We start from the raw sequence: 14504 nt of genomic DNA on the forward strand, positions 1-14504 counted from the left end.
CTACTCTGACACCCCCTCCCACTCCGCCCTGGCCTTCCCCTCTGCCCCCTCAGCACTTACGATGTGGACAGGGGGGTGTCCAGCCGTACGATGTGGGGCACGCGCATCCTCTGCAGTTGGACCCGAGTCAGCTTCTGAGGCCTGCCGTCCCCAGGCTCAGGGATGCCCTCAATCCTTTGGCTGGCCAGATCCTCCCGGATCTCTCTGAGCATGTCCGCAGCACTGAGGGGGCCAAGGGAGAGGGGCTGCTCCTCTTCCTCCTCCTCCGAGGATGCCCAGGGGCTTTCCCCAGCAGAGTCAGCGTGGGCCGGGGAGTGTGGCAGCTGCCCCCGAAGCTGTGCCCTATGCAAGGTTTCCACTACCAGGTTCCCTCCCCCAGAGGTTCCATCTTCTTCTTCAGACCAGGTTGGTCGCTCTCCCCTGGGAAGACTGCCTCCTCTTCGGATAGCTTCCCCTGGAAGTTCAGGGGTGCTTCGGCGTTGGGGAGCTTGGGGGTCAGGAGGCTGGGGGCGCAAAGTAACATCCCGAAGGTCCAGGGCGGAGACGGTGAGGCCGGGGTGCCGCCGAAGAGCCCACGGGTGTAGATGGCTCAGTGGGGAGTGGGGCCTCTTGGGGGAGACTGGGATCAGAGTGCTGTAGCCAGAGTCTGAGGTGTCATCTGGTACCGAGGGAGTGTCTTCATCTGTGTCTTCTGTCACCACCAGATGGGGGATGACAGTGCTGAACTCAGAAGTCCTACAAATTAATGAATGGTTAGAGTCAGATGCTAAGGGGTCAAGTTCAAGTCCAGGAAGTATCCCTTGATCACTCCACTCAGAAATGGTCCCTCCTCCAAACTTAATTGGTATCGCCTTTACACTGTGCTGTTTTTATCATCTCTAGTTGGACTGTAAGCTCCTCTAAGACATTTTAGTCACAACACTTGGTCCAGGTCCTTATATCAAGTAAGTGCTCAGGAATTTTCTCCAGGGTTCCTGAGATCCCCTGAGGTTAGCCCTGTGATGGATCTTTTTTTCTCTCCTTAAATATGCTGCTGAATGGCTGTGTTTTTCAGGATGAACCTCTCATGCATGGGAATTTGGACTAAGCTGGTCCTTGCAACTCCAACATTATGCAAATCCCTACCAGTCTTCACTCTCCATTCCTAGCCCTGGGAGCCTGCTCCTCTCAGGGAGTTCATGCTCCTTGTGTCTGTTTCTTTCAGCCTGCGCCAACCCTAGGCTGGCTAACCTCCTAGGCTGTCTGTCCCAGGAGGCCCTTCTTACAGCTGGTGCCAACCTGTTCTCCAGCCTGTAGCCTGGGTTCTCATTCTCTTCCTAATCCCTCTGAGCGCTGTCATGTAATTTTTCAGCCTTGTGGTTCCTTCGTCTCTCACTCCTTACCTGAGCCTCCTTACTGTGGGAAAGCCTGTGGTCCCTATGGGTCTTACCTCCCCTCCACGCTGCTCTGAGAGCCCTCTGGGGAAGGCGTGGAGGGCCTGGTGCCCAGAGACTCCTGGTCCTGGTCTCTGTAGAGGGCCAGGAGCTCCCTCTTCTGTTGGACATATTCCTCTGCCTTCAGCTTTTGCAGGGTGACCTGGGGTGGGGATAATTTCATTAAGATCCTCTATTATTGTTGGTTAGAGTGTTGTCTTGATATGCCAAGGTTATAGGTTCGATCCCCCATCAGGGCACATATAAGAATCAACTAATGAATGCATAAATAAGTGGAACAATAAATCGATGTTTCCCTCCCTTCCTCTCTCTCTAAAATTAATTTTTAAAAAAGATTTAAAAATCTGAAAAAAAAGAAAAAGATCCTCAATTATTGAGCATTTGTTGTATGCCAGGCACTGGGCTAGGTGCTTTACATACATTATTTCCTTTAATCTTCACAACAACCCAATGAGGCAGATATTGTTTCTTATTCCTAATTTGATACTGAGAAATGGAGACTGAGGTTGGTAACTGCCAAGATCATGCAGTAAGAAAGTGGAATAGAACCATGATTTGAACTCTCAAGCTGGTCCTGGGGGAGGGTGGGCTGAGCAGAAGGCCCCCTTTCCTCCATGTACAGTTCTTCCTGCTTCTCATGCCCCCTTGGCAAGCCCTCTATCTGGTCTGTCTCCTCTTTCAGGAAGCCCTCCCTGATTAGTGGTGATGGTGGTAAAAGTCCTGGGTCCTCAGGTTACTCTTCCTCCTGCCACCAGGGTGGGTAGAGGCAGTCTTTATCCTGTGCTGAGGACTCTGTTGTCCTTCAGAGATGAACGCAAGACTGTCTCAAGAGGTTTGGAGAGAGGATACATTATATTTTCTGTCTTCCTGTCTCAACATTTTCATACACGAGTCATCAGAATAAAACTGACATGGAAGAAATGGTTTACAGAGCACCTCCACATGCACACAGTCGTTTGAGACACACCATCACCCTGCAGGGTGGAAAGCATGGGTTATTAGTCCATTTTACAGATGAGAAAACAAGACTTCGAGAGATGAAGGGACTTGTTCAAGGTCACACGGTAGAGAGAAACAGAACTAGGTCTGGGCCTTTCCCTGTGAGTCCTAGAGCAGTAATTGCACTGTTTTCAAGGGCAGCCTTTAAGGGCACAGTTATTAAAGGGTAACACGTGCGGGGGGAGGAGGGGAGGCAGCAGAACTTTGGAGAGGCTGAAGGGGGGGCGCTGCTTGGCAATAGGGTGTGGCTGCTTCGAGCAGCGCTGACATTGGTACTCACTGATGGCCCCATCGCTGTTAAAAGATTGAAGTACTTCCATGCTGGTAAGCAAAGGGCTGCTGTCTGCTTCCTGCCTCCCTTCCCCAGGACTACCCTGCCCCCCAAGATCCAGCAGTTGGAGGGATAACATCCGGCACAGCCGGGGACCTCTAAGACCCACCCCCCTTCCCAATGCTCCACTCTGATGGTTGATGCCCATGCCATACTGGTTATTAAGCATTTTGACTATCTCCCCCCTTCAGGTATAAGAACCAGCAACTCTTGGGCACCTGGACCTTCCTAAAGTTTCTCAGAAACTGAGTATCGGGGGTAGTACAAGAGGCACGTTGGAGAAATGGTGAACAGGGATAGGAAAATGACATCAACGACATGAGCTTCTGTTTCCAATTCTGACCCTGGCTCTCAGTCACTCAGTCTCCTGAGTGAGAAAGCATTACAAGGATTCTTAGCAGGCTCGTAAGACTTGGTCTGTTGCCCAGAGCAAGTGATGATGGTGCCGGGGGACTGGAAACCAGGACATCAACCAGGGCCTGGGACCTCTCTCTGTCCCCAGACGGAATCTCCCAGCTGTGTGGAGTGTGGAAGGGGCCAGGGCAGCTGGCTTGTTCTGCTGAGATGCTGGGCCCTTTGGGATATCCAGGATAGGGATGGTATGTGGAAGAAAAGAACTGGAAAGGGGGTGGCGTGTCTGTAAGGAACATCCAGTACCAGCATCTCCACTAACCTTGCCCCTGGCCCTGCCACAGGAATAAGCAGGGGCCCCAGGCACCAGGGCCTGGGGTTGTTTGAAGGGTACCCAAACACCCCAAAGCCTCTCCAGCAACCCAGGGAGGGTTTTACCAGGGTAGATAAGAGGAGAGACATTTTGGGGGCAGGGTGGGAAAGGAAGAGGAAATTGGTGCTTGAGCCAGAATGTGACACCCCCACAAAGCCAGGAAAAGGAGGGGAGGGCTCCTTTACCACCACTCTTCTTCCTTTGCCCGGGTGCGGAACTGAAGCCTGGAGAGGAAATGCCTCCTGTCCGGCTGCCCTGGGGCGGCTCCCAGATTCACCCCCTCTCCTTCCTAAGTCCCCCAGATGCCGAGGCAGTTCCTCAGTCAGCATGGAGCCCCTGGGGACCATGGACAACGTCTCATGATGACAGTAACACGCATTTATGGAGCGCCCATTAGGTTTACAAACAATTCTCTTGTCTATCCTGCAGGGCAGTTCCCATTGTCACTGCAGTTCCCCAGCGGGACAGGGCCTAGAGAAACCAAGTGCCTCCTGCGAGAACACTGATAACCGGAGCTGGGCTCCGCCTCAGAGGCTGGCTCCTCCCCTCCGCTCATTTCTTGGCCTTCGTCTCTTTCTGTTCCTGTCACTGGTGTCTTTTCCTCTTCTCATCCCCTAAATATGGGCATTTCCCAAGGTTCAGTCTCTCTTCCCTTGAGAAGCTCATTTTCTCTAAACACTTAAGCCACTGGGGGTAGACCTACTAGGAATAAATCTCCACCTACTTTTCTGTAGGGGGAGAAAACGTCTGATCCCCGGGGGCTGCAGTAGATACTCTGCCGCCCTCTGCAGTCTACAGTGACTGATGGTGACGGAGAGTGGGATTCTCTAAGAATTTGGTGCGAGATAACAGCCGGACAAATTTCAAAGCTTTGGTTCTTTGTTTTACAAAGGGAGGCCAGGAACTTTAGGCATCAGAAGTGACCTCCTTTCCTCTATTAGCCAGGAGTGAGACTTCAAAGGGGTAAATTATTTTGCATAATAAAATACCAGCAATTTTTTGTGGTTCCCTGGGAGTTCTAAAAGGAGATGGAGTGGGGGTATTGTCCTGGGACTAAGAACCAAAGGGAAAGGAGAAAGTTCTGATGGTGGGGGTGATGAAGAAGAGAGGCTGCCTGCAGGCAAGGGCCCCCCACCTGCTGTCCTGGAGAGGCTGGGGCTTGTTTCCAGTTTTGCCCTCTGCTCCACTCCTACCCAGCCTTCAGTACAACTCAGCTGACCACTGGAGTGGTGTCAGCTGTCAGTCAGTCCAGCCTTGTGGACACTGTGTTTGTGCTGGGGAGAGTGGTGTAGAGAGAAGGCCCCTGTCACATAGAGAGAGGGGACTATGGAGTGGGTCTGAAGCAGGGCAGATGGAGACCAGTCTCACTACCAAAACCACCCCCATACCCAGCCCTGTGCCCTACCTCTGCCTTCCTGGGGACTGTCACCATCCTGTTAGGTATTTCAGGAAGTGGCAGCCCCCAGGGCTGGAGGACACAATATCTTGAGGTTCCGCCTTTCTTCCTTAATTCATTCTTCTTCTTTTTTTAAATGGCAAAAAACAAATTTATTTTTTACTCTGCTTATTCAGAATTTTTAATACAGTGTTTAAACAGAGACTAAGCTCTGGCTTTCCTTTTCTCAAATAAACTCTCCACATTATGATACAATATCCTAGATAAGATTGCAGAAAGAATGCTTAAAATTATTTAAAGAATGGACTCTTCACATATTCTCGAAAGTTTCAGAAGCCCTAACTGCCTAAGGGCTAATGACAAATGATTACTATCTATTCATTACAGCAAGGCCTATGAGGAACACTAATTTGGTTTAAACACCTTAAAAATAATTAAGTTGCATTCTTTAGAAATAGTCTATGATAAGATTTCTTTCCTTGTTCAAAATACTCCTGTTTTAAAACTGAGGTATAATTGACATATAACATGATATTAGTTTCAGGTGTACAAAATATATATATATATATATATATATATATATATATATATATAACAAAATGTTATAAATAAGTCAAGTTAACATCTATCATCATACATTATTACAAAATTTTATCCTTGTGAGAAGAACTTTTAAGATTTACTCTCTTAGCAACTTTCATAGTTCATGCTCATTTCTCACCTGAACTCAGGTCTGTGTTTCCATATTTTCACAAGCCTCCAAGATGACCTCCCCTTGGCTGTCTCCCACTGATGCATTTCCAAAGTACTCTGTTTTTAAACTGAATATGCTACCCTAGGAAACAGCATCTCCCAGGAAACAACAACTAAACAAACAGGTTTCCCTTTCTAAGGAATCATTCCTGTCAGGAGCACCACTGCCAAAGCAGTCTTTCAAACGGAAACCTTGGAAACCTGGGGAGCAAACGCTCCTGTCTCTGTAGAAGGACTACAGAGCTCTGACCTGGGGCTGGCACCATGCGTGTGCTTAATCCGAATGATCTTTGAATCTTCCCTGTTATTATTTATATCTACTTGCTGGCAAAGAAATGGAAGCTCAGGGAGGCCACATAACTCACCCAAGATCATCCAGCTAGTAAGAGGTAGAACTGGTGTTTCAGCCTAGACTTTCATGCACTCAGTACAGGCTTTTAACCAGTCTCCTGAAGGCTCAACTGTCTCTTCTTCATTTGCTCCTGTCTTCTTCCCCTCCACCTTTTCCTTCCTCCTCCCTCCCTCCCTCCCTCCCTCCCTCCCTCCCTCCCTCCCTCCCTCCCTCCCTCCCTCCCTTCCTTCCTTCCTTCCTTCCTTCCTTCCTTCCTTCCTTCCTTCCTTCCTTCCTTCCTTCCTTCCTTCCTTCCGCAACATGTCCCCAAGGCCATGGCACTAAACCTCAATGTTTCACACCCAAACTAGCAGAGTAAATCTCCTGCCACCAATCTCCCCCTCCCTCAGCCCACCTTACAATTCAAGACAAAGACAAAACACATTGATTTCACCATGGCATTCCTATCTCAAGAATCGATGGTGGCTCTCTCTAGTCAACCCAATTCAGTTCAGTCTCATCCAGTCCACACTCGTCTGTAGCTCTTGGAATCCTGTAGAGCCCTGCCTCTCAATCACCAGCTCACATCAACCCTTCGCTCCAGACTCAGACAGAAAAGGTAACTGTCCCCAAACAAATCCAGCCCAAGTGCTCTCTTGATTCTTCTGCTCAGGGTCTTCCCCATCCTTAAAAGTCCAGCTGGACTGCCCACACTGCTTGGGTCATTGTGCTCCTGCAGTGGGTTGAACAGTGGCCCCAGAGAGATTTGTCTAGGTCCTGACTCCCAGGATGTAGAAATGTCACCTTATTTAGAAAGACGGTGCAAAGATCCTAAGTTAAGGATCTCCAGATGCGATCATCCTGGATTTAGGGTGGGCTCTAAATGTAATGGTTGGTGTCTTTAGGAGAGAGGGGAGAGGGAAATTTGGACAGAGGCAGAGAGTGGAGAAGCCAAGGAACAGCTAGAAGCTGGAAGAGCCAAGGAAGGATTTTTCCCTAGAACCTTAGAGAGAAAGTAAGGCCCTGCGGATGCCTTGATTTCCAACTTCTGGACTCCAGAACTAGGAAAGAACCAGTTTCTGTTACTTTAAGTCACCCAGATTGTGGTGCCAATAAGGCTCCATTTGGCTCTCTCTTCTGAAGTCCTCTAGCTTGAATCACATAAACCCGCCCACATCACTTTTAACACCTTCACTGGTTCCCTGTCATCTGAGGGACAAAGTTCAGCTTCCTTACGTGGCATCAGATGGGCATGCTGGCGGTACCTGCCTCCCAGCCTCTCTGCACTCTGCCTGCCCTGCGCTTTATGTCCTCGTGACGCGAACCACTGGGCCGGTGCGTCTCAACACACACAGCTGCTTCATATCTCCGACCTTTGCACATTCCGTGTCTGCATCTGAAATACCTTTCCTTCCCACCCGTTTCCCTGAAATACTCCTAGATACTCCTCCAAACAGAGCTCAGGCAAGCGCTCCTCTGCGAAGACTCCTTAGCGCACCCTCCCTCTGGACTGTCCCTTTCCTAACCAACCCACCAGGCGGAACAAATGATTCCCTCCTGGGCCAAGTTCCATTACGTATGTCTGTTTCCACGTTCGCACACTAACTTGTCTGGCTGGGCTGCGGTGCACATTCTTTGAGGGCAGAAATGGCGTTTTACTCCTTTCTGATTCCCTAGCACCTAGCTGGTGCCTTCAGCCAGCAAGGGCCCCGTTAATGTCTGTTGCCGGAGGAAAAGTTCAGAAGTGAATTGTTTCAGGGTGTAGAACCCTTTAGGGGACACCGTCTTGGGCTCTACCAAGGACTGGCAGAGCAGCTGGCTCAAGGACCTCTTCCTCCCTCTTACAGATGGGTCTTCCTCCTGGGGACAGTTTGACTCCCCACCCACTCCAGCCTCTTTCTCCTACTCCTCCCCTTGGTGCTCCAGTTCTGAGCTCTGGGGGCCACAGCCATCCCTCCCCTGGCCTGGCTTTCACCTACCTGGGCCTGCTGCGTCTTCTCCAGCCACTGGGCACGTTCTGCAGCACTGGGACAGTGCACAATGAGGGCGCTGGAGACGCACTGGAAGTCGGTGAGGTGGATCGCCAGGAAGCTGTCTGGGTGCAGAAGGTCTGCGTCAAGGGCTAACCGTCCAGAAGCCCAGCCCAGCTCCTCTCTCCCCTTGCCAGGAGGAAAGGACAAGCTGCCCGCGGGAGAGACATACTGGGGTCTTGGAGTGGTTGGCACACAAGCTTCTCCAGCATGAAGGGGGGGCGGATAACCTTGGCTTTGTCTGCCTTGCGTTGGGGCTTGGTCACCAGGAGCACGTCAGTGAAGAGGAACAGGTACACGTCCAGCTGGGAGTGTGTAGGAGAGAGGCAGAGTCAGCTGGAGCAGGGGGCGGGCGGGCCAGGGATCGGGGCTCAAGCATGAGTGTGCACACACACAGGGACAAGTTCACAACTGTGGAATGCTACAGCTGGAGGGGATGTCAGCTTGGTCCTTTCTCTCACTTTATAGGCAGGGAAAGGGGCTGACTCAGGGACATACAAACAACCAGAGCTGTAGCCAGAACAATGTCCTCTTCCCAGTACTCACACAGAAGTGACACAGTCACACACAGACACACACAGACAGACACACAAATACAGACACACAGACACAGACACAGACACCCCCCCTTTCTCCCATTTCCAGCTTATCTGACTCTTACCCTACCTCCCACCATCTCTCCCTTCTCTTCAATCCATCTCTCATCTTCTCTCTCCTGCCCACAGCTCCCTCACCTTCCCTTCTCGCCCCTCCTTCACTCTCACAGGTCCCTCCAGCAGCAGCTGCCTGGTGTGCTCAGGAGCAACCCCCAGCATGGGGGACATCAGGTCCAGGTTGGAGAAAGGACGCAGGTTCTGAGGGACACAGAGAGGAGAGGGTCAGGGGATTGGGTAGGACTCGCATCTACCTCCCGGCCAAGGAGGTTCTTCACAACCGTCTTCCGCTTGGGGGGAGAGAGTTTCAGCGCCTCCTTTCTACTCTTTTGAACTCTACCCCTGGTGCCCGCACCACCGGGAAGGAAAGGTGGGCACACTCCTCTGTGGCACCTCTGCACCTTCCTCTCCAGGCCTCCACTTCACCCACTTTCCTGGGAACCTTGTTCTTTCCCAAGCCCCCTTCCCTCTCTCACCTTGTCCATCTCCTCGCTGGATGGCTCCAGCACCTCGTAGGGCCCAATGCGCTGGGCTGCAGCCACCAAGCTCTCCTGCTCTTCACCCTGGCGGACCTGCTTATTGATGTGTCGCAGGAACGACTCCACAGCTGTAATCTAGGTGAGGGTGGGGTGTGGAAGGAGCAGCTCGGCTCCACACCCTGTACGTCCCACCCGATCAATGACAACCACAGCATCCTTACATAGGTCGCCAGTCAGTGCCAAACTGACTGTTGAGTGTCCCATCCACCGAGAAAAGAGACCCTCAAGAGTCCTTAGTGTGGGCAGTTCCACACACCGGCCCCCAACTCCCAAGGGTGCTGGCCTTGCCAGGCCGCCTACCATGGCATTTAGGGCCTCGCGGGCTGGTGCCTCAGGGGTCCTCTTGAGCACAGCCTGTAGCAGCAGTGGGTACTTGGTGACGCGCTGGTGGGGCTTGATGAGCAAGTCGCCCAGCATCTGCCTCCCTGAGCGCTTGTGCTTCTCACACCACTGCCAGGGAAGGTGGGCAGGGGGTCAGCAGCCTGCAAGCCCCAGCCTGCCCCACCCTAGTGGTGAACTCAGCCGTGGGCCTGGCTAGAGATCAGGAGGGAGGGGGAACCCAGCTGCCTAGGGTCCACCCCTCTCCTTTCCTGGCGCCCCTCTCCCACCTGCACGAAGGCACGGAAGAGAGGGTTATTGTCCTGCTGCTCCCGGGCGTAAGCCATGGTCTGCTTCACTCTCATGCAGTACTGGACATAGGGCTGGAACCGCTGGCTGAACTACAGGGACAGATGGGGCAGGGAGCAGGAAGGGGAAGAAGGCCATGAGGTACAGGCTTTGGCTGAAGAACATGGGGTGCAGGGTGGGGTGGGGTGGGGGGTGGAGACGCCTGTCATAGAACCTTAGTCTAACTCCTGTCAATCCCTGCTTCCCATGACTGCCCACCCTTCTCTCTGGATTCCAAGGAGGAGCTGAGGACCTGAGAGGTCGACCTACTGCTGCTCTCTGAGCTCCTGTCCACAGCCCCTGCTGTGCCCTGCTGCTCTGAATTCACTCCTGCCATCAATAATTCAGCTGGAACGTTCTCAGGACACTGCAGATTCCATTTCACCCGGCAGAGGGGTGGTGATCTGCGGCTGGCCCAGAAGCCCTGTCCTGTGGAAGGGGACCACCTAAGGTTCCCAGGAGATTATCCCCCCCACCCCCCACTACTGCATTCCAACTTTGCAAGGCCCATGTCTTCCTGGGCCTTCCTGCTTTCTCTTGTCATACTTCTCCATGCTGCAGGTACCCCTGTGGCCTCTTACCCCCTCCCCCAGTCCCCTAGGGGGGATACCTCACCTAGGCCCCATTCTTGCTCCCAGTTTGTCAATGGATCTCTGTCTGAGAAGTGAGATTTTATAGTTGATAAGAGCTTAAGTGTATCTCTTTCTTGAGACAGCTGCATTTTCATGTCATAATGGTCTCCAGAAGACCAAAGAACCTCTGGGACAGAGGACACACTTGTCAAGTGAAGGGCAGAGGGTGAAGTGATAGTTAGGGGTAGGGGCTGTACCCTTGGACCCCCTCAAATCATGGAAGGATTCCAATTGCATAGACATGCCCTGCAGACAGGGCCCCAGGCTTTCCCAGCCCCACCTCACCCAGCCCTTCGCCATGCCTCACCTCCAGGAAGCCATCTTGCAGGCTGACAGGGTCCAGGGGCTGGCCCGAAGCTCGAGTCTTCGCTAGGGTAGGCTCCAGCACCTCTTTCCAAAAGCTCTGGTGGGCTCGAATCAGGCTGGGGACATCTCCGAACAGGGTCTTAACTGATACCTGGAGGAGGAGCATGACTTAGCAACATGCCTTGGCAGGTCACCATCAGGTAGCACTGTCATGGACAGGCAAGAACTGCTAAGCTTGGATGGGGGGCGGGACAGTGGGACCTGTGGTCTGCTTGGGGTCTTGAGCAAGAAGGGGAGTCGGGAGGGCAGGTGGTGTCCTAGAAAATGGGGCAGTGGAAATTCAGACTGGGGCAGCCTAGAGGGCTCTCTGTGACCTCAGCCCCAACCTCACCCCCCACCTCTGGCTCAGAGCTTGGGATGTACCAGGCTCCCCCCCCCTCCCCCCCGAGCTCCCACTCACTTCTGTCAGCAGTCCTACTCGCTGCAAGTTCAGCAAACCAGCGGCTAGGAGCTAGATGCAGGGAGAGATGAGGGTCTCAGTACCTGACTGCTCCCTCTCAGGACCTCAGCCTAGCCCTTCAACGCATCCCTACCCCCCAACTTCAATATTGCCAACCTTCTCCCAAGATCCGGGAAAGGTCTCAAATCAGGGGGATCTCTTGGTATCCTGCCCCTCCTTCCCCCAGCAACCCTGCTCCTCTAGTCTGGGAATATTGGGGAAAATGCAAGGGAGATGGGTATATGGCTGAGAATGGGGCCAGGGCTGGGACTGAGGGAGACTCACATCGGTCATGATCTTGAGCTTTCGTATGTAGATCAGTTCTGTGGTCAGTAGCTCCCAGAGTGCTTCCTGTTGGTGGCAAAGCTCCCGGCTCATCTCCTGGGGTGGGAATGGGGCTGGTTCAGTTGGGGAACAATGACAAGAACAGAATAGCAGCTCCCATTTGTTAAATGCTACTGGGTCTATGTCATAGATGACTTTTTAATCCTCAAACCAAACCTCCAGTGTATAGGTGTCATCTGCATTTTACAGATGAGATGACTGAGGCTCAGTGAGTAGCACTAGTAAGAGACAGAGTTAGGATTTGAACCTAGAGCACGATGTCTCCAAACGCTTTCCCCATGTGATCCCAGGCCTCTCCTTTGGGAAGAGGCAAGGTGAGATGTGTCTATTTGTGTCTGTAACCCCATGGGGACAGACACTGTGCTATAGGCCCACCTTGTGCCCAGACACCAGCTCCTTCCAGGATTTCTCAATGGTCAGGCTGCTGTCACTGTCCTTTCCTATCTCCCAGTGCTGCCGGTCCTCAGGGGGCAGGCGGGGCATCCCAAACATGCTGAATGTATACAGCCTCCTCTCCAGATCAGGGCCCTTGATGACTTCCTGGTAGAATGGAGAAAGGGATTGGTCGTGGCCACAGCCTGGGCGCCCAGCCCAAGGGGCCAAGGGAGGGCTGTGTGTGTGTGTGTGTGTGTGTGTGTGGACATGGAAGCCTGGGGGATCGACCCCTGCTGTGATTACAGGGGCAAGGGTGTGACTAGAACAAGGATGGAGAGGCACTTTGGTCCACAGAAAGGTCCCTGGATGGAGGGGTCTGACCTGGGCTCTCTGACCAGAAAGGTGCCTTCCAGGGGTCTCTTGAGACAGAACCCTTCAGCGGGACCTTCAGATGGAGACCAGAACAGGACTTAGGAAACCAGTGGTCTCAGGCAGCATTATGACATTTGCCCATAATGTGGACATTTTTATGAGGCTGCATGGCTTAGGGATGTCTCCCCGAGAAGGCCTCCAGACAGAGCCAGGCAGGAGGAGCTGCCGAGCTCTCAGCTCTGATGTCTGTGGAGGACATCACAGCTCAGGTTGTGAGCATGGGAATGGGGGGAGAGGGGATCCTTACTTTGAGCTTGGGGGAGTGAGGTGGGCCAGCCCCCCGAAATACTCCATGCCTCTTCTCAGGCTCTGGTTCTCGAAACTTCAAGGGAGACAGGCCTCGGGCTGGGCCAGAACCCTTGGCAAATGGGACATAGTTTTGGAGGCGTAGGCGACCAGGATCCTGGGGAAAGAGCAGGAGAAGTTCTGGGGTGGGGTGGGGCCAGGCTTTGCTCCAGATGGTACCCCTCACCCGTGCAAGGTGAACTGACTCACTTCTCCCCTTAAACCAGTTTGGCGTGAGCCGCTCCTGCCCTGAGTCACAGTGGCTGCTGCCAGGGAGGCCAAGTGGGTTGGGCAGTTACATGCTAAGCTGGCTCTTCAAGTGGGCCCAGAGGCAGAAGCAGGGGCCTCCTGCAGAGCAGCGCACAGGTACGCACACGCCTGGGCTCTGGTGTGTCCCCCTCCCCATGTCTGCACACTCACGTATGTGCTCCCTGTGCCATAGGCTTGCACGCACAATGCATGGTGCACACTACATCTGAGTCCCCCACTGCTTCCCTGGTTTGCGAAGAGCCTCCCTTACATGTGGGGATGAAGGCACACACATGTGCGGCTCCTCCCCAGGGGCATGAAGCCTTTGTCCCATCCAGGGGGGAGCAGCTGCCCTTCCGTGTGAGAGGCTGAGGCTGTGGCCACAAGTTTCCTCCTGGACAGGCCTGGTCACATTCCTTGATCGGCCTGTGGCTTGATCTACCCCACAGACTTCCTATTCTCCTTTTCCACCCTCAGCCAGGGAGAATCCCCAGCTGTCCTCCATCTCTTGACAAATCTTCCTCTAGTAAGGCTGGGGATACCCCCACCGGAAGCAGAACAGTTCTCAAGGTAGAGGGAAGCCTGGAGGCCGAGGGAGAGACCGCTGGCTTCCACACCCCTTTCCTTGGTCAGCATTGGAGGCAGGCCAGGAGGGTGGAGCCAGGGTGGAGTCCAGGGAGCCCCCCACACCCTTCCCCACTTTCAGAGGAGGGACACGGAACCTTTGCTCTTCCTCCAGCCTTGACTCAGAGCCCACAGGCTCCTCCTCCCAAGGAAGGTGGGAGTCTGGGAGGTGCCATCCCCAGGGCTTGGCTAAGCTCCCTAGCTCCCTGCCTCAGACCTGTCTAACAGCACCTCGGTGGAGCCTCTGGCTTCTCCTGGCCCTCTGCCTCCAGTGCCCCATCTGTCTGGGATGGGTGTAGAGTCCTGGGAGCCTGGCTCAGCACTGCCTTCCTCAATCTCTCCCAACCCAGGAAAGAAGGTAGGGTGAGGGATAGTGATAGAGCAGCCCATGAACCTATGAAAGGCAGAGACTTGAAAGCCTGGGCATCCTCCCATCTGCTCCACCCAGGTCACCTTTGGGGCACAGCCTGGACTCACCAGCATGGGACCTCTTCGGGCATGGAGATTGCCAGCAGTGCTCTGGGAAGAAGCCCGATGCTGGCCCCCATAAGCCTCAATGTGGGACTCCACAAGTCCTCGGCGGGGACGCTCATCTGGAGGACCAGAAGATTGCATCCCTTCTCTCCTAGGTCACCTCCAAAGATTCATAGCTGCAAGGTCCAGGAGGAAGGGGTCCCCTGAGGCTGCAAAGAGAAAATGAAGGAATGGAAGGGCCAGCCTTGATCAGTAGATGGCACTAGGTCTGAGACCAAGGGGTCAGGGTGGGGAGGGAAGGGGGGCGGAGGGTCAAGGGCTTGGTCACTTGTTGGGAGAGTGTGGCTGCCTCATCTCTGACTTGGTGGGGGTGGGGAATGGCCCACATGCTGGGTAGAAAGCCCTTGGAGCTATATCTCCTTCACATG

At 53.4% G+C, this 14504-nt stretch overlaps 1 protein-coding gene across 1 annotated transcript; it reads right to left on the minus strand.

The window, feature by feature from the left end:
• Nucleotides 1-56: 56 nt before the first annotated feature.
• On the minus strand, nucleotides 57-14258 carry PLEKHG6 (pleckstrin homology and RhoGEF domain containing G6). Its single transcript, XM_016221775.2, has 14 exons — nucleotides 14080-14258; nucleotides 12692-12847; nucleotides 12013-12177; nucleotides 11578-11673; nucleotides 11254-11304; nucleotides 10795-10944; nucleotides 9798-9908; nucleotides 9490-9639; nucleotides 9127-9264; nucleotides 8732-8851; nucleotides 8170-8302; nucleotides 7947-8062; nucleotides 1430-1575; nucleotides 57-735 (listed from the first exon to the last, which is right to left on the minus strand). The coding sequence occupies exons 1-14, from the start codon at nucleotides 14215-14217 to the stop codon at nucleotides 57-59; spliced, it is 2349 nt and encodes a 782-aa protein (XP_016077261.2). The 5' UTR covers nucleotides 14218-14258.
• Nucleotides 14259-14504: the final 246 nt, after the last annotated feature.

This window comes from Miniopterus natalensis, chromosome 2 (assembly GCF_054644295.1).
Source record: "Miniopterus natalensis isolate mMinNat1 chromosome 2, mMinNat1.hap1, whole genome shotgun sequence".
NCBI lineage: Eukaryota > Metazoa > Chordata > Mammalia > Chiroptera > Miniopteridae > Miniopterus > Miniopterus natalensis.

Coding starts and splice junctions, on each gene's coding strand:
- PLEKHG6 (XM_016221775.2), bottom strand. CDS start 14,217: ATGCAATCTTCTGGTCCTCCAGATGAGCGTCCCCGCCGAGGACTTGTG. Junction 11,305..11,577: donor AGCTCAAGATCATGACCGAT/GTGAGTCTCCCT, acceptor CCCTGCATCTAG/CTCCTAGCCGCTGGTTTGCT. Junction 8,852..9,126: donor CCAGCGAGGAGATGGACAAG/GTGAGAGAGGGA, acceptor TGTGTCCCTCAG/AACCTGCGTCCTTTCTCCAA.